The sequence below is a fragment of the Gambusia affinis genome, linkage group LG15 (assembly GCF_019740435.1).
Source record: "Gambusia affinis linkage group LG15, SWU_Gaff_1.0, whole genome shotgun sequence".
In the NCBI taxonomy this organism is placed as follows: domain Eukaryota; kingdom Metazoa; phylum Chordata; class Actinopteri; order Cyprinodontiformes; family Poeciliidae; genus Gambusia; species Gambusia affinis.
Window position 1 is genome coordinate 24,515,687 of NC_057882.1, and position 24,735 is coordinate 24,540,421.

The following is a 24,735-nucleotide window of genomic DNA, read 5'->3' on the forward strand; positions in this document are numbered from 1 at the left end:
CAAAACTGAGACGTGTCAATTCCTTTGTCATCCACCCCTCCAGAAGTTCACTAAAGCCAATATGGTGAATATCGATGAGTGGTTTCCCTTTGGTCTTTAAAACCTAATGATACCGCTCACTCTGCCAGAGCGGGGCAGCTGTGTACCAGTTTGCCTGCTGGACCAGAATGAGTTATTCCAATTAATTGTATTGCTTTTTGCCAGTCCTCCAAGCATCGCCCCACACATATCTGGGCATGTTAATTAGATAAAATCATTTAGCCATTTTTCTTTTATATGTTGGTTAATGCTTCTCACTGAAGAGTTGCTGATTGTATGCTCCGGGATTCATTGGTCTCTCTTAGGCTTGAAGCTATATTTTTTATTTTGGAAGTCTGTTCATGTTTTTCTCAGTTAGCGCATAATTATTGACACAATCTTTCAACTGCAAAATTGGGCTCTTTTGTTAATACATTTTCAGACAAGTATGTCTGATCATTCTGTCTCTGTGTGAGGAGTGTTTACCATTCAGTAGCATTGAATTCATTCTTTCATGGGTGACTGGCATCTTTGGCTAATGATGTAGTAGTCTGGTGGTACCCCAATTCAACTAAAGAAACTCTAACTTTATTAATAACTTCATTAATAATAAATTTACTTATCATCATTAATAATCACATAAACAAAATATTCATACAATTTATGAATTGATTTATTATTTTTTCTGCTTATGCTTGATTACAGACTGATAATTGCATTAACTGTGAAAATAAGAGGGAGAGAAAAAAACCCTCCATACCTCCAATGTCAGGTCTGAGCTTGTTATCGTAGCCATCTAGTAGGCTGTTTAGGATGTGTGTTACATCACTCTCATAGACTTTGGGAGTCAGCACCCACGTCTTGTTAGACACCTCATCATCATCATCATTCTGGAGGGAGCTGCAGGGAAGAGAGAAGGAAAAATTACACGTAACTGGTGAATGCTTTAAAAAGGCAAACAGGCAACAACCATCTTCATCTTCAATAACTCTTTGAAGAATATAAATTAATGAGTTACAACGTTTAATTTCCTTTTGGGATTAATAAAGTATTTTGGAATTTGAAATTGTCTTCAGCCAAAGTGTAAAAAAAAAAAACCTCAGAGACAAAAATGAAAATCTTCATTAAAATCCCTTTGCTGTTTTCATTTTATCCTGTGGAACTAAGTATATAAAATGCTGCTGTCATGTTCTGCAGGTACAGAATATCTATGTTCCCTTATAATGTCTGTTGTCTCGATCCTTTAAAACAAGGCAGAAACTCAGGAGCATAAAGCAACCACTGTGACACAATATTCCCAAACATGAATGTTCTTCATTTTATATCCGTCTTTAGCATATGCTGCATATTGTACGTTATGCCTTTGCTATACTTTAACAATTTTCTTTACTCTTCTGTAACCTTTGTTTTCTTTTTTCCAACCATAAAGTAATCCTTTCCTTAATGATTGGATGGCTTTAGTTGTGTTTCTGGGAAAATAACCCACTAAATTCAATGGAAAGTTATAACATTTGTTCTTAAAGTGAAAAGTAACAAAACACCTTTAATGGAAGACTGATTAAATGTTAACATAGAGTTATAACTTTAACAAATTCATCGTATATAACTAGCCATTATCTTAGTATGGAAGTGACCTGATGGAGAATCTGTTTTCTTCCAAGCAGATGGTCAAAATCATCCACTAAACTATGACATACTTTAGCATCTCAAGGGACAGAAGCATTTTTAGAGCTTCTTTTCTGGCTTAACTTTAAATAGCACCAAGCTATCTGATCAGCTTAAGTAACCCCCTTTTAACACCTCTAAGATCAGGCTGTGACTTTATAAGGAAGAACAACTGTCAAAAAAAATTATAAAAAAATATAACATCAACAAGTTGACTTTTTTTTGCAAAACTTGCTGTTATTTTAAAAGCCAATCACATGATAATGTGCTGTATTAAAAAGAAAAAGAGGTTGCTGTGATGAAGTACATAAAATATTTCAACTGCAGTTAGTTGTGTCTACTTACTTCTACTCTTTAAGTCAAAGAAATTGTATAAGTTTTACATCAGAGTTTAAAAAAAAAAAAGTTTAGCCAGCTTGTCTCTTGTTAAATCACCGTAATGAACTTTCATTTCTGAGTTAAAATAAAAACAAACTTCTAGTTGACATTACTTAGAGAGTGGTAGGTAAATTTCTATCTCCAGGTCAAACCAGCTGAAGAAAGGTGGTCAAACCTGGTCTGTCATTAGTAGGTGACCTTATATCATATCATTAATGAGTCATCAATAAGACTTAGCAAAAAGATAAACTTAAACTTTAATAAATTAATTAATTAATACAACTTTTCTACCTCCCACAACAACTCCCAGAGCGGATTTTAATTTGCAGCCAAAACTTTTGGCAAGGACAAAAATGTTCTGTGTTGCAGCTCTAATATTTTTTTTAGATATTTTTACATGTCTCCATGGTATGCAAAAATATTTAACAGATTCTAAAAAGGTTCAAAGGCTATTATAAGCAAATAAGCATACTGTATGTGAAGAATTTATTTAACATCTTCTTCATATATTTGTAATTTCTTACAGCATGCTAGATAATCCATGTACTGCTATGGCATTAAGTTAATTACATTGCTTTTGTTTATTAACTTGTTGTTAAGAATAGATAACGTTTTCTTTACAGGGTTAAGATCTCGAAACGCTCCTGACTCAAGTAACTAAATATCATTATTTTGATCTATATTCTTCTACACTATGAAAGAGTGGCTCATCAATACACAAATCACAAAAATACAACACTCTGTGTCCAGAATGTTGGAAGAATTCTCTCCAAACAAACATATCTGATAACTCCTTATTCATGGCAGTGTTCTTAGGCAGAACAGGGAGCATCACACTCCTTTAGATAAGAAGCAACCCTACACATGTATCATGATGCTTTAGTATTCGCACGACTCAGGGCTGATGGTAGCATTCACATTTTTCTCTCTGAATTATTGAGTTTCAGGTGTTGCAAACAGTAAGATAAAGGATTTATCAGATAAAAAGAAATGCACCAGTCTTTTGTTGTCCAGAGGGAGCTTTCCTCATTTGCTCTGGTTGGTGTTTATATCTCACTACAATGCCAAATATCAGACGCTGAGAATCATCTCACTGACCTGAGAGCCAAAGACAAGAAAAAAAACATGCAGACTCTCTCATCTCTGTTATTGGGAATCTCCACAGAAATTCAAACGGATTTGAAAATAAAGACAGCATATTATCTGTCACACAAAAGATACAAGCACACTAAGAATCTGACCACTGCCACATAGAGCAACAATAAACCACAGTTAACTCTGCATCTGAGGAAAATAAGCACAAAGAAGATGCTTACAGCAGTGGGGCAGCAGTTTGGAGGAGCCAGCCTAATTTCCCAAACCCCCACACTGGGATGACTGGTGTGATCACTGGTGTGAGATCACGTTGGACTCAAACACCCTCTACCCTCAATTTCATCACTATCCTCCTCAGCAACATTATCCAGTTCTTAGATACCACTCTTTCTCTGGTCCTGACAGATGGACACAGTGCAGAGGAATTCCCAGCAGAAACAGAACCTCATCTACACAAAAAGTAGAACTTTCCACAAAAGCTGCTGGTCATCCTTTACACTGTCATTATTCAGTCTGTCTTCTTCACATCAACCAGTGTGAAGTTTGGGACTGACACAAAATTTAAAATCCAATAAATATCTTTGCATCAAATCACTCTAATCACTCAGAATATAGTTTAAGATGTTAACACACAAAAAAGCACATTTGTGTCATCTTACATAATTTTGCATTTGTTTTTTGTAAATTTGTTCACCATTCACTGTCTATCCCAGAGTTTGAATGAAAGCATTTATAACATACAACTGGCAATAAAATATCTCGTTCAATTAAAAAAAATAATGATAGCATTTCAAGACAACAGTGTTTCACTTGTTTGTCAATATCTCAGGTGCATCAGGGTCCCCAAAATGTTGAAAGTGTACAAACAATGAAGCTTTCCTAACTGGAAAAGATAATCATCTCTCAAGAGCCCAAACAGCGATTTCACCAAAACAAAGGAGCAGATGATTTTCTGCTGCTAGTCAGACAGGAAACATATTGATAAAATACACATGTAAAATGACAACTCATAAGAATGTTTTAGGTTGGAGAGCTAAGTAGCAGATGGAGGCATGTTACATATAACCCCTAACATGTATGATAAGATCATTTAAAATGGGTTGAGAAAGGACTGAACCAAAATAAAAAACTAACATGGCTGATCTAATCAAAGAAAAGCAACAAAGGTCCACAGAAATGAACAAAAACCCAAAACCAACTCAAAGAACTCAAGATCCAATCAATTCTACTGTACAATGAGAAGGTGATGTGTTCATCTTAACTGTAATGCAGAAAATAACCCTTGAAAACCTATCAGGGAGATATTGCATAGAAGGAAACCCTTCCAAAATAATTTATATTTTAAGAGCTAAAAGAGACACCAGTATAAAATAATAAAAGTTTAGAAATGGTGAAGGTTTTCACAGGAAAGCACAGAGACGGATGGCTTTCTTATGTTCTTAGGTAAGGAATGAGGGACAGTCTTCCTTAGACTTCATTAAATGCCATTAAGAGCCATCAACTTCCACTGTAACATGAGTGTCTAAAACATTAAATCTTGATTTACTTATTTAGGTGAGCATAAACGGGCAGACAGAGGAGACAGACAGGGTTGGAAGAGGGAAAAAATATCTGCAGTTTTTCAAAGTAGCTGGATTTTTTCAATATTCATGTTGAATGGTATCTCTCTATGGAAATATTCCCAACATCACCAGATCAAAGGACAAGCCATGTGTCCTCCACTGCAGACAGAAATGAGGCTCTGCCTACTAATTTGATACCTGAAGTTACACAGAAAGAAAAAGAGCACTGAGCTATATGAGCACGTTTGAGCTGCATGTGTGTATTTGTGTTTATACATATGAATATGTAAGCCAGTGACTTCATTTGCAGAGATTAAAATGAGAAGAATGTCGCTGGATCATGGTAACAAACAGCTCTATGACGACCACTTCACATTCTGGTTGTCTATATTATTCTAAATAAACTAAACTAAATCTGACAAAAAAGCACATAATTCACCAGTTCTGGGTTCACTTTCTCAGGAACAATAAAACAAACCAGGTTTGCTATATTGTTAAACTTGCTAAACCATGCATTAGAATCACAAAACAAAGAGCTTTACGAAATCTTGAATGTTAACTTGTAGCTCTGGGTGTGAGATGATGGTTTCTCTGGGACAAAGATGGGTTGTCCTGTTAATTTTAGGAACTTTCATGTTGTAACCACCTAAAATTGGTATAGGCAGGTAAACGCTAAAGCAAACTTAAACCAAACAAACACTAATTCTGGCCATTTCTATATTTTATTTTCTGGCTTAGACAACTATGCTGCCTCTTGTTCAATAATGAAAAATAAATGAAAATGAGATTCTGCAGCTGTAACAACAACTAGGGATGCACTTATATAATACTTATTAATTTGATCTACTTTTTATAAATTTCCAGAGAAATGTTCAGACAGACAACAAAATGGAGAAAAAATGCAAATTGCTCTATAAAAAGATATTTAGTAAGATAACCAGCAGTGAGGCCCTGCAGTAAAGTGTAACAATTTGGTCAGAATTTTAAAAGTGTGTCACAGTCATTGGAAGTGCATTTTTATGAACGGAAAAATGCAAAAAACTTTCCTATGTTTATTTGATTCGGACTGATATATTTGTGGTGGGATCAGAATCTTCCCTAGGTTCAGCCAAGTCTCCCAAAGCAACTGCATTTAATTTGCTGCAAGGCTTGATGTCAGGAAAATGGACTGACTAGGTGAATCGTCTTTGGAAAGGCTGCCAGAAGAAAACTTCTTGTCTCTGAAAAGCAGTGAAATTTCCTATTGATAACTGACATACATCTGCGCGTAACAGACACCCTGTAAATTCTAGACACTAACAGGAACCATAGAATTGCACAAAAATCCGTGAGGGACGGCGAAGTCCCCGAGCAAAATTCCGTGAAAGAAGTGTATGGAGCCTGGTGCCGGAAACCCATTGAAAGGCTGTTTACATGGTTTTAAACTGTGTGATTGTGAGCCTGAGTGGGAATAAAAATAGCAACAGGTATTTTGTTCCCTATAACATAGCAGGAGTGTAACAGGTAAACCTTTTATGGATGCAAACTCGACTAAAAACCAACCTGTTTAGGATTGTATTTGAAAAGTAATCAATTACAAATTTACTGATGGAACTTGACTTATTGTTGTGTTTTGATTATTGATTCTATGTTGCATTGTGTTTCTGTGTTTGATATGATGTAAAGCACTTTGAAATACCTTGCTGCTGAAATGTGCTATACAAATAAAATTTGATTGATCAATTGATTGATCTGGAATTATGCCAAAACAAGGAAACTTGGGGGACTTTGTGGTTTAGAAGGCATATAGTAAATGGAAGCTCCAGTCCACAATGGGTTTGATTCTCAACCCTGGGCCACTCACTGCATGTTATCTCTTTTTATCCCTTGGGCACTCCTCTTGTCATGCTCTGAATAAACAAGTCACAAGTGCTGCAAAATATTCAAAACAAAACAGAAGAACATCAAAGAAAGAAGCTTTGACAAATTTGACCAAGTTTGTGATATGTAGCTGTAAGGCACAACATGGGCAAAACTCTGCTCAGCATATCAGCACAGGTACCTCATACCAACTGCCAAGCAGGGTAGTGCATGGATGACAGTTGACACTTGTTTTGTTGCCACAGAACAGAAAAACTTGCAACAGCTGAGTCAAACCAGAAACACTTTGCTGTACCTCAAAATGTAATGTGAAGCAGTCTGCTTCACAGCTGAAGTTTGAAAATGAAAATAAGATAGCAGTGTAATTCTTCAGGACTAACTTCCTTTTAAGGTCATATGAACATTTTAACAACCACCCTTGTGCAATTAATTGTGCACATATCTTAAAAATGTATAAATGACTAAAGTGAGAGTCTTTTTATAGTGAATAAACATACTCGAATTCCACTTCTCCTTAAGTAAAACTATTATGCCATTCTGTTTTTGCACATCTCTAACAACAGTTTGATTTATGGTAGAAGGCACTGTATATATGAACTGCAAACAACTGTCTGTGTAAAAAACCTTCTGATAATGCAATCACTCTGTTTCTCTGAAATATAATACAAAAAAAAAAGATTACCCTGCAACTTTATCACCTAAAAATAGCTTTAAATCAGGGGTCCCCAAAATGGGTCCTTGAGGCCCGGCATCCTGCATGTTTTAATTCTCTCCCTGGTGGCACCAACAACCTATTCAGCATGTCAGTGATCTTCTTAGGCCTTCTAACAAGCCATTATTTGATCCAGGTGCGTTAAACCAGGGAGAGAACTACAACATGCAGGAGGTCGGCCCTCGAGGACCCACTTTGGGGACCCCAGCTTTAAATAAATATATTAAAAACATAAACAACATTTGGATATTTTATTGTAAACAACACCTTTTCAACCTTGCCAATAACTGCTAGCAGGACAAACCTTTATACATATACAACAACATTAGCTTAGAAGAAAGCAGATCATATAAGTAACCTTGACCCACCCATCAATCAAAGGTGGAGATAAACAATAATTCTCTTATATAATTTACAATTACATATGATTTGAAATCATATATAATTAGAACTACATCCAGGAAATTCCTTCTTCCAACTAAGAATGAGTTGAAGCATCACATAGGAAAATAAAAGTTTGGTCACATGACTTCCTCAAGGTTGCGTTCCCATGAAATCAATGTTTTCATGACCCATATCTTATAATCTGTTGCTGATAAATTAAACAGTGTCCAAACACATTTCCTGCATTTTGCTTGTTGGTTTTCTTTTAACCAGCATTGCATATCAGCTTTGATCTATATCTGGACCTGCACTCAGGTCCATGTATCATAATGCAGTCTGACATCAATGCATAGAGCAGATGTTGGTGAGTCACAAAGTGGCACAGATCACACTGAAAGCATGAGGAGACCTTGGGAAATGCCTTATGTAAGAGCTTTCCTACATGAATCATAATTAACTTTATGAAAAAAAGGTAGCAAATAAACACAACTGCTAATTAAATCATCTGCAGGACCATCATTGTCAAAATGAAATATGTTTGATATAATGTGTTACTTTCATTTAAAACATATATTTCCCCATATGACTATTTTAGTTCAACTGAAAAAACCTTTGCTATGATTGGCATTAACTATTGATGTTTGAACTCTAAATTTCACAAAAAAACTCTCAGATGTAAATGTGAAGAGTGTAGTGTTTACCCTGATGCATTATGAACACTAATTATGCACACAATTAGAAATAAACAGGCCTGACAAAGGAAGGGTTGGACAAGGAGCCCTGAGGTTGCGATTAACGTGATGGAGACTGATTTATCTGCCTCCATTTTTCACTCTTCAAGCAGCACAAGAGGAAACGATAGGACGAGAAAAATACCAGCTGCTTTTTTTCTCTCTCTGCACATGGGAAAGAACTAACTGGCACACAGCTTTTATTTTATAAAAAGAAAAATCACCCACATTTGAAGTGCAGATAAAATTAACACTAAAAATGTTGAGGATCTCTCTTAGTGTGTCTGTGCCTTTCTCTTATGTTCTCTGTGTGGTTGTCTGCCATTTTGATTTTTTTTTTATTTCAGATAAGAAATACAAAAGCTCTTAATAATGCCCAAGTTCTTAAATTAAGCTGACAGTTGTCCAATATTTCACCTGAGGCGTATCTGACACATGAATTTGTAAAGGAAGCTTTGACTCCTGAAATAGACTTGATCCTTGAAGAGAGCTTATGTAGCTTTAGCTTCCCCCAACTTAGCCTGCCACTATGCTATTTCTAACCGGAGACATACTGAGAGAATCTGCAGGAGAGATTTCACCACAAGATTAAACAGTAACAAATCTTACACTCAGTATCATTATGTGGATGTTTCATACGTTGTTTTCAGTAAATAGAAAGAATTCAATCTTTGTGTTGATGAGGATATTAAAGCTCGATTAGTTTCAAGCCACAGGTATATGAAAGTAAGCATTAAAATACCCACCGGGTTTATTACCTATCAAGATTTTCATCGCTTAGAAATCCGTAAATAGCAGGGTGGTATTAAATGGGAGGAGGCATGCATTGCTATGTGCACTTAGAACTAGAAATATGCAGATTCACAGAGCCGACATAGACCCACGAGTTGAAAGGAAATGTGCATTTAATAGCTTACCTTTGAGATAGACTAAAGACAATAAACGCCCAGAGTAACCGCTTCAGTGGGAGGGAAGGCTTCGCCATTGCTATTGAGCATCTAGAGGTTGCCTTCGGTGAAGCCGTCATCACCGTCTTCATTTCCTCTTTTCTGCAGATGGACGTCTCCGTCTATTTACTGTGTTTCCTCTTAGCGATACATTACGTACGCTGACAGTAGCGGCTCTGCGATTCTAAACCCAAGACGGACGAAACGACGTGACTCGAAGTGCGAGCAGGCAGAACTAAATCGATGCGAGTCTGCAGCTCGACTTGGTGCAGCTCGGCTGGTTTTTTGTCCCGTACGACAGCCTAGAAGGGGCCTACAGACCTACCACAGAGGACGAAGCCTCGAGTAATAAAACACTCAGCGAGCTCTGGAGAAAAGCTTGGAACCTCAGAATGAATTCAGATTAACGCCGGGGTCATAAAGGGACTGATGCACGTTGCTGCAGCACAGATCAACACATGCGCGGACTCAGAAAGCGGAAGTGTATGTGTATATATATATATATATATATATATATATATATATATATATATATATATATATATATATATATATATATATATATATATATATATATATATATATATATATATATATATATATATATATATATATATATATATATATATATATATATATATATATATATATATATATATATATATATATATATATATATACTGTTGGGTTTTATTCACTAACTAATCTGTTTTGCTGCTCTGGTGCTGCGGTAAAATGTACATGTGAGCTTAAATGGTATCCAATTCCTAATTTTGGTATTGATTAAATAACAGCATTCACAGTTTTGTATTTCTGGAAATTTCTGTTTACTTTTCCAGATGCATAATTGTGAGGTCAGACACTAGTGTTGGACGAGAAGGCCTGGTTTAAAATCTCTGCTCTAATTTCTCCCACTGGTGTTCCTCCAGGGCTAGATCTGGACTCTCTGCACACCAGTCAAGTTCTTCGACACCAGACTTGCTCATCCATGTCTTTGTGATGGTGATAAAATATTATCCAATCCTTTGTTATTCTGAAGCAGCAGTAGCTCTACTAACTTCAGTTTACAAACACGATTTACACTGAGTGAGTAAGAGACTGCAAACATCTTTTATGCTATATGCTTATTTTGCATTCTTTTTTTAAAGCATTTCAAGGAGTACAGTATTTTAAGTACAGTTGAAATGATCAGATAATTTCAACTGTACTTAAAATATTTTCTTTAAGTTAATTATGTTCAGTTGCCAGAGAAAAACATGTGTTGATTGGGACATGGTTAGCTCATAAATGGATATATAATGAGCTTAGCATGCCATGCAGCAGTGCAATTAAACAAAATTGAATAACTGACTGTTAATGGAATAAAATGTAATAAAATTTAAACAAACAGCAAAATTTAAATGAAAGACCATTAAATGTGTTTGGGGTTTTGATATTCATAATCACATAGATTTACATTACATCCAATAGAGACAGTGTGTCTGTAATTGATAGTTCGAGGACTTTTCTGTTTAGAAGATTCACTATGAGCTCATCCATATTGGCACCCATTTTCTCTCCACACAAAGTCATATGTGTGAGTTGGACAGCCATGATATCTTGTGTCATCTTTAGATAATAGCTGGGGGAGGTACAGTCTTCTTTAATGGCAATGCTGAATGCACAGATGCCCAGTTTCACTATCATTCCAGCTTTACAACCCACACATATGGCATTACAGCCTCACTCTGTTAGCATCAAGCTGTGGGAGCAGTTCCTCTATTGGATATGAAGAACAGTCTGGCATTCTGTCTAAAGTGATGTAATGTCAGGAGCAAACACACAGTACATTCCAAGACATTTTAATGTGAACCTATCATTGAACCATCGGAACACAAGTAAATGTGAAAATAACTTTTTAATTATGCAAAATATCCTGGATGAAGTTATATGTTTTATTTATTGAACCTGGCAAACACACATCAGACTTTCCTTAAAGCTTTTGGATGTGAACATGAGAAAGCACTCTCTATGGTGTGATATTCCTCAAAAATAAAACTGATATCTAAAATAGAGCCTGACCTAAAAGTGCCATGTCGATTTTGCTGTAAGTCAACTTTCAAAAGCTTTTTTTTACAGCCAGTTGGTTTGTGGTTCCATAAGAAAGGATTCTGTAACTACTTGAGTGTCCAGCTGTCATTTGGTGCTTTCTGATGATAATGAGACTCCCATGAGGAGGGACATAAAGTATTTCCTTCTTCACTGATGTAGTTCAGGTTCTGATACATTTTATCTATTTATTAATGAAAGGTTTACTATAAACACAATCATAATAACCTAATAACTACAAACTATGGTTAGAATAGGTATTTTGTGTTTGCTTTTAGTTGCTCTCAGCAAAATCAGTGATTTTTGGTCAAAGGGAAGCCACTTTCATCTTCTATACAGCACAAATCTGAAATAAACTCCCAGATAATTACAAAACAGCTGAAACACTGAGAGCCTTTAAGTCATTCAGATTATTATTTCACCCTAGGTGAAATAATTACTTTGTTCGTACCAGACACCTTTGTTTATAAAGACACTGTCAAGAAAATGGTTTTGATTTACTCCTACATAGGTGGAGACCTTTCAGCTGCAGATTCAGCAGTCAAGTTCATGTTTGATGATTAGGTGAGACCATCTGTCTAAAAGTTATAAATAGCAGTGGGTGGGATGTGCAGTGAATGCAAGAAAATACACAAAACAGTTTGTCAGATATTACACTTGACAGTTGGGTTTGAATTCTGTGAAGATGTCATTTTTTGTCATATCAGGAAATACAAACGTTAATGGCTCACAATGTATTAAAATAAATTTTACTTTTTCTTGTTTAGACGCAAAACATTTTCTTGGAAGTTGCTAAGTCTTCACAAGGTAATCGTAACTAAGAAATACCTACAGTTTTATATTTTGGCTTGGTCTAACTTTTCAGGCTTAATTTTCTCTTACAATTGAAACTAGATATTAACATAAACCAAATAAGACACATGCACATTTTCTCACTGCCTGAAGTTAAATCTGGCCAAACCTCTCTTTTTAGATCAGTTAGAATTACCTAAATTATTTCTATTTGCCAAATTCCTCAAAACTCAAAGAACACTCTAAAGTTTACACACATTTGGTCAGAATCAGGGATAACTCTTTTCATCATTAAAACTTTTCATCTGTATTTTCATTCTAGTAGCCATCTGTTGTGTTAAGGCTCAAACAGTCATTCAGATTATTCAAAAACCCCTTTTTCCTTGAATCTCATTCACATGCTACCTATAAAGCTTCCACACATTTTCCTGGACTGTGGGTTTGTGAGGTGCCTGCCAGTAACTCACCTCTCTGCTGTGATTATGAGAAAATGTAACTGGCTGATTTCATGGCCTCCTTAGTATTTGGGAAGCTTGACGTTAAGCAAGTTTTATCTTCTCTCCCGAAGGTAGATCACAGCAAATTTCAGCTTTGTGCTCTTGTATTATTTTGGAAGCTTTTATGATTCCTTTAGGGTTGCAGATTTATCAAAACAAAAAATAAAAACAAGTCCAAAGTCTTCATAGCAGATGCTACAGATTGCAAAAGACAGGCCCAAAAGGGAAAACTGTTGGGGGTTACAGGCAGATTGATGAAAGGATAAAGCAAAAATTTAATCTGTGAGATGTTTGGTTTTTTAAAAAAATATATATATTTCCTTGACTCCTGAGAGCTGGTGTATTCTCAGGGCTCTCAAGCTGAAACAAATACACTTTGTGGTGATACAAAAATATGTATCTGCTTTGAGATGTACTTACAGCATATTTTTTTTTACCTTACCATCAAAATTATATCTTTACCATTACAGAGCAGTTGCACTCATGTATAACTGTTTATTCATGCAGAAAGATAACATCCTGCAAGTTCTGTGTGATCCATTTATTGCCTCAAAGCACAACTATGCAAAAAATAAAATAAAATAAAATAAAATAGCCTTACCTTCTTAGTTCTCAGCCATCTTCTTAACTTTGATGTTCTCAACTTCAAGGTGGACTTTCAGCCTCCATTTACACAATTTACCACTGAGATTGAATCAGAGCCCTACTTTGTTGTCTTAGTAACAAAAATGTTTTTAATCAGTTTATCAGTTTAGTTTGGTGATCAGTGCTATCTTGTCAGGCCATTTTTGTTAATAAAGACACCTTCTTGTTTTGAGTATTGATAACAGGTAAAGCCCAAATGTTTCCCCTGAGCATATCATACAGATTATAATTCTGGTAAAACAGACAATCCAAGTGAAACATTTCAACATTTTTCTACTTTTAATGCATGCAAAATACCAGACCATGCTAAGGTAAGTTGGTCTCCTTACATTCTGTGCTTAAAATCTATAGAAACTAATTAGGAAAGCTATAAAAGGACTGATTTTTGAGGACATTTTTTGTGTGCCTTATTTTAATAAAATTAGGAGGGTTTCTCTCCAACTGAAAACCAGTAAAATTACAGTATTATATCAAAATAACATTTTACTTGAGAAATATAACCTTTAAAGCCAGTAAAATATTTACCCAATACTAATAATGCATGATTACTGACAATAAATGGGACAATCCATTGGTTATGAAAAATGTTTTAACAGTTTATATCAATTAGTCTAAGCTTAAAAATACTTCACATATTCAAAAGGACAATCAATACATAGATTTCAGTGTAATTTAGCACCTCTGTGTGAAACTCTGTTATAAATACAAGACTTGTCTTGCTTCATCAAGCATTTTGTCTTTGCTTATCTCAATAATTTTCTTTAATGCTTTAGATTTAAATTCATTGCGTAGGAGAGGGTTTGATCCAATGCTCATTACTTTTTTCTGTGTCTCTGCTGGGAACCTTGCATAACATCTGTTCAACCCAAGGCCGTAGTACTCCATCTCATTGCGCACATCAGGCACATTGGCCATTCGCAGCAGTGCTGGACAATTTACTGAGTGCTGTGCTCATAATGAAGGCTTCACATTTGTTTCCACTGAAAGGAAACTTTATGTTTAAATGCCACACATTATTAACTGTGTTGAATATTAGTGTCTCTAAATTTAACAAAAGAAAATAAATGTATACTGTTCAATGGACTTAAAATATATTGAAAATGTCTAGGGTTTTGGGAGTAAACATACCCAAAACACACACATATATATATATATATATATATATATATATATATATATATATATATATATATATATATATATATATATATATATATATATATATATATATATATATATATATATATATATATATATATATATATATTTCTTTATATTATTAACTTTTCACAATGAATATGAGGTCACATGCCAATCTCATATAATTTTCTAAGACTTAACTGCAAACTAAAGTAAACTTGTAGCTATGAGTCAAGACTTCTAAGACAAGTATATATGTACACAAAACAACAATTTATTTACTTCTGTTTGAAACTGTTAAGAACCAGAAACAACTTTTAACATCTGAGCAGGACACAAAACAGATTTGCCAAAAATCAGGCGCAGACAATAAACATGTGGAAATCATATGTGTAGAAAAGGGTTTAAAACTATCAGTGCCAGTCCAGAGAGGGAAAACAAAACCTGTTGAATAAACCATGGATCACATGAACAAAATACTTTATCACATGTGGAAAATGGGAACCATGTGTGATCACATGTGATTTTCAAGGGATGTTTTTGTAAGGCTAATGGAGCCCCTCTAGGGCATATCACTTGACAATGTCAAAGTTTAGTTGTCATTTTATTTCTAGTAACTTTTACAGACTTAGTATTTTACAGATTTAGAAAATTAATTTTTAATTTAAGAATTATACTCCTGGGCAAAACACAATATTTATACAACATAGTGATGCATATGATTGCGTGAGTTTTTGTGTAGTAAAAGGCACCTCTAATATTAAATGTGAGGACGAGAGAGAGATACTAAAACCTAGAGCTGTTGATGTTCTGCTCTAAAAGGTTAATGAGATTCTGTGTTCATTTGTATCTTAAAGATTTTCAATTATCCAGTTTTCTCCTCTGATTGACATCATGTTAGGGTCAATTTGGACTTCACACATTGAAGGTTTGAGTAATTCATTAGGTGCTGCACACTCATTTTTCTTACCAAATGAGGACTAATGTGGTCTGCTTGCAGTACCTCATAAATCCTGATTTGTATGACATTGTTATAAATATTTTTAAATTATGTATCACACCATATTACATTTTCTTCACATAAATTTGAAATCATGTAAAGTAGACTTTCTTTATACTCCCCATATTAAATAGTCAGTATAGAATTCAGATTTCAATCTTTAATAGCTTCTATTTTATCGTATCTCATGTCAAATTACTGGCTGAATGTACCAGATATGACTGATGTTATAACTAGGAAATCACATGTGAATATAAAAATATATTAAATGTGTCTGCTTTTCCTTGTTAAACTTTCCTTATTATTGAATCTACATTTATTATTTAAATTGGTTTTAATTTGTTACATTCAGTTGCAACAAAAAACAAATAAGCAGTACTGCAGAACCTGGTAATGTCATTTTAAATGTTGTAATGTGTCACTTTATATTTTTTATTTGTAATTTTCAATTTTGTAAAAGTTTGAACATTTTTCAAACTAGACCAGAAACTCCAAGTGTTTAAGGTAACTGTGTTACAAAAAATAACGGATGTGTCTGAATGTATCTGAAAGTGCTAAGGAAATGGCAAATACAGATTCATTATTTAATCTACTATTAAATCCATCCATCCATCCATTTTCTATTCACCCTTTGTCCCTAATGGGGTCGGGAGGGTTTCTGGTACCTATCCCCAGCTAACGTTCCAGGTGAGAGGCGGGGTCACCCTGGACAGGTCGCCAGTCTGTCGCAGGGCAACACAGAGACATACAGGACACACAACCATTCACACACACACCTAGGGAGAATTTAGAGAGCTCAATTAACCTGACAGTCATGTTTTTGGACTGTGGGAGGAAGCCAGAGAACCCGGAGAGAACCCACCATGCACAGGGAGAACATGCAAACTCCATGCAGAATCGAACCCAGGACCTTCTTGCTGCAAGGCAACAGCTCTACCATCTGCGCCACTGTGCAGCCCTTCTATTAAATCATTGAATCCATTATTGGATTAATTTAAAAAAAGGAGTAAAGTCCAAGAGCACAAAATTCTGTGTGTCTGAGGCAGGAGGATGAGTAATCCAGTAATTTGCTGATATAGAGGAAGGTTTAGAGCTGACCATGTCATAGTATTTAATATATCTGGACATGTTGGTTGTCTGCTTCAACTGGACTCCATTATCCGCATTTTTAAGCCTAATTAAAACATAAATAAATATAGATATAGATAATCCATAACACCCCAACCACTTATTTGAGTTCCTATCACTTTATCTTAATGTACACATTCAAAGCATCTCTTAGCATGCATTTTAACCCATTTATGTTTTAAGGTAAAAAAAAAAAAAAAAAAAAAAAAAAAAGTTTTTTCCATTATCTTGAGTGTGACAAAAACTGAACCATTTAAAATGCAACAACTTAGAATCGATGGACATTTAAAATACAAAGTAAAGTCAATCTGAAAATATGACCGAGACAATCGTGCAGAAGATTTAAGTTGTTTTTTATAAGAGTGATGTAAAACTTTGGCTGATTGCATTTTTCTTAATGGACCGCAACAATGAAATATTCTGCTGACTTTGAGAAACCTAATGCTTTCCTTACAGTGGTACTGAGACAAAAAAGTCACATTTATTTTACAGTTGCCATAAAAATGTGTGAACTTCACTGTGGAAATGTAAACGTTCAATAAATCATGGCTAAATGTTGTCATGTCACTATAACCATCCCTGCCAAATGTGCTGCTGTTTGTGTTGTTTCTGCTTTGTCATACTTCATTTTATCACAGAATAAAACCGGTAACTCCCTCTTCTTAGCTGATATTAAATCATCAGAACCAATCATCCGATCCATACTTCATCCTGAGCCTTTCGCATTAACCAATCCCCTCACTCAGACAGATGGGGCAGGGTAAATGAGCATTCTGGGGCTTGGAAGTAGGATGTAGTTTTTCTACTGTGAGAACAATTATCTAGATGCTTGATATGATTTAGAGCTGTGAGGCTGCTACATCCTGTGAGCCATTATAGATTTATCTAAGTAACTTCTTAATGTCTTTTTTGGATAGCATTCAAAACCTCTACAGATTTCTATTTTGCGTTTAGTCTTTACACTTTTCTCTATAACTGTCAGTCTTCCTCTATGCACAAAAATTACAATGTATAGGTGGGATATTTTAACAAAATTAAAAATCATGGATGTAATTATAATGTTAAAAGGAATATGGTGTCACTTAGCGACATTTATTAGTGAACTAATCATACACCTTTAATCTTATAAGAAGATTTTTCTACATACACAAACTCTTTGTTTTTACAAAGTTTTAAATATTACTGAAGGCATTTACTGTTGATGAGAAAAAACTTATTTTTGTGGTTCTCTTAAAAAAAATACAAAGATGTTTTCCATGGCTTTTTTATGAAAATATAGTTGTCAGTGTTTCAGTAAATGTTTTTACTTTTACATTGGACATATTTCTCAGCTGGAAACAAAGTCAGCAGTGGTTTCTTTTCTTATTTTCACTTCGTCAGTGGAAAGTCTGAGATTCTTCTTCACTTTGCTAACCTCTGAGCCACAGCCTTGTTATGAGCTGGAGCTAACCATAACATCATTAGCATTCAGGTCAAGCCAGAAAAAACCCCTCTGCCTGTGTAAACATTTCATATTTGCTCAACGGTTTTATTTCTTTTACTGGCCGTAACTGTTTAAATAGATTGTTCATGCTTGCGCAGTGTTTCTTCCTTTTGCACTGCAGGTGGAGTTTTGTCTATAAATATAATAGCCAAGATCTGAAATAGAAGCACATGAAGCCCAAAACAAATGAATTGCAGTCAGATAATTCAAACATTTTGATAGTTATTTCAAGATGATTGACCCCTACGATAAATAACAATGACTCCACCTGTAAGAAGAGCTTTAGCTTTTATTTGTCCTCTGGCCTTGGCAGGTTTATTTCTCGTAACGTTGGTATGTTATGTTGGAAGAATCAGATGATAACTCAGGCTGGGCAAATTTGCATTCACTACTACTCTTTTTTTAGTAATCAAATAACATTATCTGCATTTGTCAATTGCAGCTACAGCACTGCATAACACTTACAGATACATCTGTTATTTTTATGAAACACTATTACCTTTAAACATGCACTTAGTTCAAAAACTGCACAAGAAAATGAATGGCATGAAGGAGAATTTAGGTAATTCCAGAGTCATGTGGATCAGGTTTGTGTTTGCTTTTCTTCCTTTTTCTTCCACCTTTCTTCCTATTTTTTATGTGATGCTAGTTCTGCTGCAACTCAGCAGCTACCTATCAGCTCTGAAGTAGGAAAAGACCAATGAGACTCTGTGTGGAGACCTAATTGTCTCTCTGCATTGGGACTTATTTACCCAGAGCCTGCATTCTGTTTCCATCAGTTCACAATGTTTAGGATACTACTTAGTTAATTCATGTGAGCTTACTGCTGGTCTTTATCTTCTTCAATGTTTTGGTAAACCAGTTGTTACCACAATCATGCCTTCTAAAAACCTCAATCCTGTGTAATTTTACTTAGAAATCACAGTTGTGTCAACAGGGCCAAAGTCTGTGGTTTCTCCTAAGAAAGAAAGAAATTCATATACATGATGTTATGATTCGGCTTTGACACCTAATTTGGAACAGAGAATGGAGCAGAAGGCTAGAGGGTTGTGGAGCAATGTGGGTAGGAGGATTTTTCAGTGATCACAAAAGAATGATTTGTTTTGTTTTAAGAAAAATAAATCAATACCATACATCATACTGAAAAATAGTTCACTACTAAAGCTCACAGTGGGTCAACTGTATATATCTGAGTTACAAGCAATATTTTGCTTTAAAGAAATGGTATTTTCTTTTAGAAACTACAATTTCTAAAAGAAAAAGACTTTGTATTAACACAGTATTTTTTAATTCAGTATTTTTAACCTAATACATTTGTCACAACTGCTGAAAACAAAATCGGTGAAAAAAATATTGTTTAAAAAATATACAATTATACTGAGGAGTAAAATACAAATACAGAGGCTCTTGGGGGCTAAAGCTAATGCTGCCTTTAGAAACTGTTGAAACAATTTGAGTTGTTAATTTATGACTCTTTGCAATATGTTAAATAAAAAACACACACAAAAGCAGGTCGCACAAGTACTGAGCAAACTCAAACTGATTGAAATAGTCAAAGAGAAGGTTTTATTTATACAATAAAGAATTAAAAGAGCAAAGTTGGAGGAAAAATTCTTATTGTAGATTTAGTGCATAATAATAAAATGATATTATAATAAAGCAACATTTTTTTTTTTACCTCAAAATGAAATTGAAATAAGTTTTATGGCCTGAAATTGAGTTGAAGGATAATTTAGCTTTTGAGAACTCTATAATGATGTTGTAATAAACTTATTGTTTATCACACCTAAAAGACCTCAGGTATAGGAGGAAGGAGTTAATTGTTTTCACTCCATCTGTGCATCCCAGCACAATGACAACAAGGCACATGCTTTCCTGCTTGTTCATGTCCCAAAATAAATGCAAGACGCATAAATAGGCCTGAAGGAATTTGACATTTCCTGAAAAATACCAAGGTCTCATTATCATGGCAAAGCAACTGTACTGCTAAATGACAGCTCTATTTTAAAAGCAAACAAGCTAAACTAATACTAAATTAATACTAAGTTAATACTTTGACAAAGAATACAAGAATAAACAAATAAATACATGTGAGAGGAGTGAATGGAAGTAGATTCGGTAGGATAGTGATAAGGTTCAAAATCCATTAATAACTGTCCTCTAGAGTCCCTCTTTAAATTAAGAAATTTGTTTATAAATCCTTTTTACTCGTGTAAACATTATCTACTAATATTAAGAATTTGATTGTGTGTGTAAAAGAAAACGGTGAATCTAAACCCAAGATTTCCATATAACCATCTCTGATCTTCTGTGAATGTAAATGTCTGTGCCCTTCACTTTGGTCAAAATCTTTAAAATGTCATTTTCTCCCAAGTGAGGAAGACATTTCATGGTTTATAAGAGCTTCCTTTCTGCCTTATTTCTTGTGTACCTTTGCTCCAACAGCGCCAGACTTGCAGACATACACAAGAGAAGACACACAGTGAAAATGCAACACAGAATTTAAAACGGGAACAACAGCTTCCCCCTTGCCTTCATCTGACTATTATTGGGATACTGGAGCTTTGTCAATGCTGGATGAGGGATTACTTCTCAGGTACACACACAACTGCATATAGCTCAATGTGATGCTTAACAAGATACTTTAGTTAAGACAATTGTGTAACACGAAGGCGCTCACCCACCAAATATTGCAATACTTCCCCCTGCTGGATCTACTGCAGGGAGATGAGCAGATGAATAGCTGGGGCTTTCTGTATCTCTCTGTCACAATCATTCACTCCTTCATTCTCGTAACATGTGATGCTCTGTCTATCTGTCTGTCCATCTGTCTGTCTGTCCATCTGTCAAGTTCAAACGCCAGACAAAATCTAGAATGTTTTGGGGGACGAAAGAATTGAAGGACAAATTTTGCCTGGGGTGGGAGCAAATGTCAGCAATTATCTATCACATTAGTATTAGTATTGTGTGAGCCAGACATGTAGTTTATAAAATAGTTGCATACTAGCAGCAAATTATGTACAAGTCTTAAGGACATATAGAAACACACAGCATGCTGTGGAGCATGTGCCATTTGCTTCCAGAAAATAGAAACCTATAATCTTTAAGAAAAAACAAAACTGAGAGAGACAAAAAGAGAGGGGCTGATCTTTAACGGCCAATGAGAGTTTATGTTGTGGAAAAGGTGGAAGTGTTTCTACATAGCTTATCGCCATCATCATATTTTGAATGTCTGAGCAGTTTCAAAGGGTGCAGCTACTCAGCTGCCATCATTTGTAAAACATGAACGTAATGATCTGTATTCACACTGCAAAAAAGGCACAAATGACTGGAATAATCCAGTGTTACTAAAATAATTACATTACTTTAAATACCAAACATTTACAAGATAAATTAATGTAATTATGTAGTGCTTTTTCAGTCATACTGACCAGTGAAGGAGCTTTATTCAACCAGTTGCTCTCACTAAACCGCACACAGTGATATTCTGAAACACAGATTGGTAAGCAGCATGGGGTTCATACTAATATGTGACAGCAGAACACTGAAATCAAACCAACAACCTTCTGACAAAAAGATGACTCTACCCACTGAGCCACAAAGCCCCCATGATTGGCTTTTACCTTCTACCATCAAAGTGTGTTATAAGAAAAAAATTAGACAAATTTTTGATATACATACGTACACTGTGAATAGTCAAATTATATTTATATATATATATAAAATCAGTTATCATATTTTATTTTTTAAAACACATTAGAAAAGGGGGGAGAAATATGTCACTCTGTATTTTATGTGTTTTGGGGTTTCTGCATGGCTCTTTTGTGAAGTAGATCAGAAAACTTTGTGCACTATTGAAACAACAGTTCAGCTTGAGCTCACGTTTTAAAGAATTTGAACTGTTTCTGAAAACTAGGTGGCAGTTCAAAAAGATATTCTCATTACTGTTTACATACAAGGTAAAGGTTTGAGACGTAAACTTGGTCATATCAAGAACAGATGCTGAGAGGGACTACAGGCAGAATCTGACAGGCTGCCAGACAAGCAGCAAAGTAGGTGGCAGGTTGCATAGCAGTGTGAGCATTGGCTTTGTTACAGAGACAAAACAAGACTTCCACTGAAGGAAAGACATGTTAGCACACCATTTGTTTAGCTGGGAAGTTTCTAAAGAACCTGAAGGATATTAGGCTATTTTAATCATAGTAAACATATTTTACAAGGTCCAAAAATGAAATAAAATGAGATGCTAATTTAAATAACAAATAAAAGAATGAATTCCGATTTTTTTTTAGGTATTTAGAGAAAATGGTAACTACAACATGATCCTTCTTCATAAATGTTGTACTGGATGTCTTCAAAAGAGGTCAGCTTCAATTGTGAGCTAAAGCATGTTAATAAATGTGCCTGTCTTGACTGCAGCCTGTTCATTCTTCACTTCTTAAGTCACCAGCAGTTCTCATCAGCCATTAAACGCTGCTGTAGGGCGTATCCTCTTAGAGCGTTTGTTGGCTTCTGGGTATTAATTAATATTAATTTTCAGTGTAAGGCTGCTGCAGAGAAGCTTGGGGCTAACAATTGTTAGGAGACTCATGGAGTATAAAAGAGCCCCGTTTCTCTTTTATCTTTCCAACTGTGAGTAAGCCAAGGCTAAAACAAGATGATTAAAGTCTTAAAAAAATCTGCAAAAATGCACACATTGGTAATCCTGCTTATTTTGATACATGCAGAAAGAGACATAGCTTCCAGATGGATAAGAATCCATTTGACTTTACTATTTAATAATTTACATTAATTCACCGATAGATGTTTTAGCATGCTATGGATGCTTTGGGTAATGATGTGAGATGCACTGTAAGGTCAAATAGTTTTGCAGTTTGATTTAAGCCTCTGCAGAGGTTCATGCTTTCCATGTTGAGGCCACAAATCTAGAAAAAAATTATGCTTTTACCAAGTTCAGATGATTGTTGGTTTGCACATTATCCATGTGTGAATACAACAGAAATAAAGTTTAACATTTACGATTTGTGCATCAGACCTACAATAATAATAAAAAACACATTTATCTGAAACATACATTCAATTATTGTTTCTGATTGTACTTTACTGGTCAAATACAATGCTGCTCAATCCTTCTTTATTGACTTCAGCTTTTGCAATTGTAACAGTCCTGCCTCAAAAGGAACTTTTGAGCTTCTACATTCCAAATCAGTTAAGGTAATAACTGGAAGATGGTCAGTTTTGCAGAGTAATCCATTGTGGAAAACAGGCCAAATGTCTTTTTACAAATTCAAATGCAGTAATGTGGATGGATGAAATGGGTATGTAGAACCAGAAAAGAAAAAAGAAAAAGTTATACTTGGTGATTGAATTTGATACTTGTACCCTTTGAATGGATATTTATCTTCCAGAGTGGATGATGAATTTGAAAGGGGCATGCCAGGGTAACAACATATGATTGAATGGCAATGTTTGGCTGAACAGAAGTGAGACCTTGTGAGCTGGAGACCTTGTTATAGATGAGCATGCTTTCTGTAGGTTCTAACAAGGGCCATATAGAAGACTTTGTAAAGAGAAGGACAATTTATGAAAGGAAGCAGAAAGAGTAAAAGAAATGAAGAAAACTTGTGTGCAAAGAATGAAAACAGACGGTTCCATCAGAATCGCTGAAGAATAAAAAAAACAGATCAAACAAGGCATGAAACAAAGTAAATGCTTAGTAAGGTGGGGCTCACAAAGACCATGTGTGACTTTGCACTTTTATTTAAGGGTGTAAAAGGGTGATGTATATAATCTAGGCCGTAGGACATGAGTCCATATATCCACGTAAAAGAGAGCCATTTTTCTAGAGCTGTTGTTTTTAAGCCTCATTATTATTATTTGGTGAATTTATTTATGCACAGTCAGCTTTCTGGGTATCACAGATGAGTTGAACCTTCATCAGGGAAATATTCTACATGGCTGCTTAAGCTCCTGGAAGACAGGTGACAGAAAATGTGTTAAAAAAACACAACACTCTAAATAAAAAAAATCTAAAGACAAGAAATCCTAAATAGAACAAAACACTGAAAAGCGTAATTTATTCAGACTGATGAAAGATCTCACTATGAGCTGTACAAAAAAATTATATATATATATATATATATATATATATATATATATATATATATATATATATATACATATATACAGGGAGTATTGATAGTACAAAAGGAACCCATTTGATGGTGATTAATTGATGCTGTGCAAATGTGAAAAACAGAAATCAAAACGATGAGGAAAACCAAAGGATTAACTAAATACAAAGTAAAACAGAACAAAACACAACTTAAAAATGAATTAAGATTCCAACCAAGAGTAGAAAATAAACAGAAGCAACAGAAAATGTGAGGTAAATACAACAGACATCAGGAAAAGACAGATTTCTAAATAAAACAATAAGATTTACAGATTTACAGAGTAGTACAAGTGAAGCTAAGCTATGTGTACTGTATAAATGTATTTAAATTAAGAGCAGAACACATGCATGGCAAATTTCTATGCAAGAAATGTAATATGGAAAGCTAAGAAGGATAAATCCAAAAATAAGACACAAACATCAAACTTCAACCTG

At 34.8% G+C, this 24,735-nt stretch overlaps 1 protein-coding gene across 4 annotated transcripts in view; it reads right to left on the bottom strand.

Annotated features, from left to right (window-relative positions):
• The window catches only part of gabrg2 (gamma-aminobutyric acid type A receptor subunit gamma2), a 41,601-nt gene extending 31,774 nt beyond the window's left edge, over positions 1-9,827 (bottom strand). For 2 of the 4 annotated variants that reach the window (XM_044140720.1, XM_044140719.1), the window contains exons 1-2: positions 9,323-9,814; positions 779-918 (exon numbers count right to left, since the gene is read on the bottom strand). In XM_044140720.1, coding sequence (XP_043996655.1) covers positions 779-918; positions 9,323-9,444 — 262 coding nt within the window. In that variant the 5' untranslated portion in view covers positions 9,445-9,814. Of the gene's footprint in view, positions 1-778; positions 919-9,322 lie in introns of all 4 variants that reach the window. The other 2 variants (XM_044140722.1, XM_044140718.1) reach the window with 1 other exon arrangement.
• Positions 9,828-24,735: the final 14,908 nt, after the last annotated feature.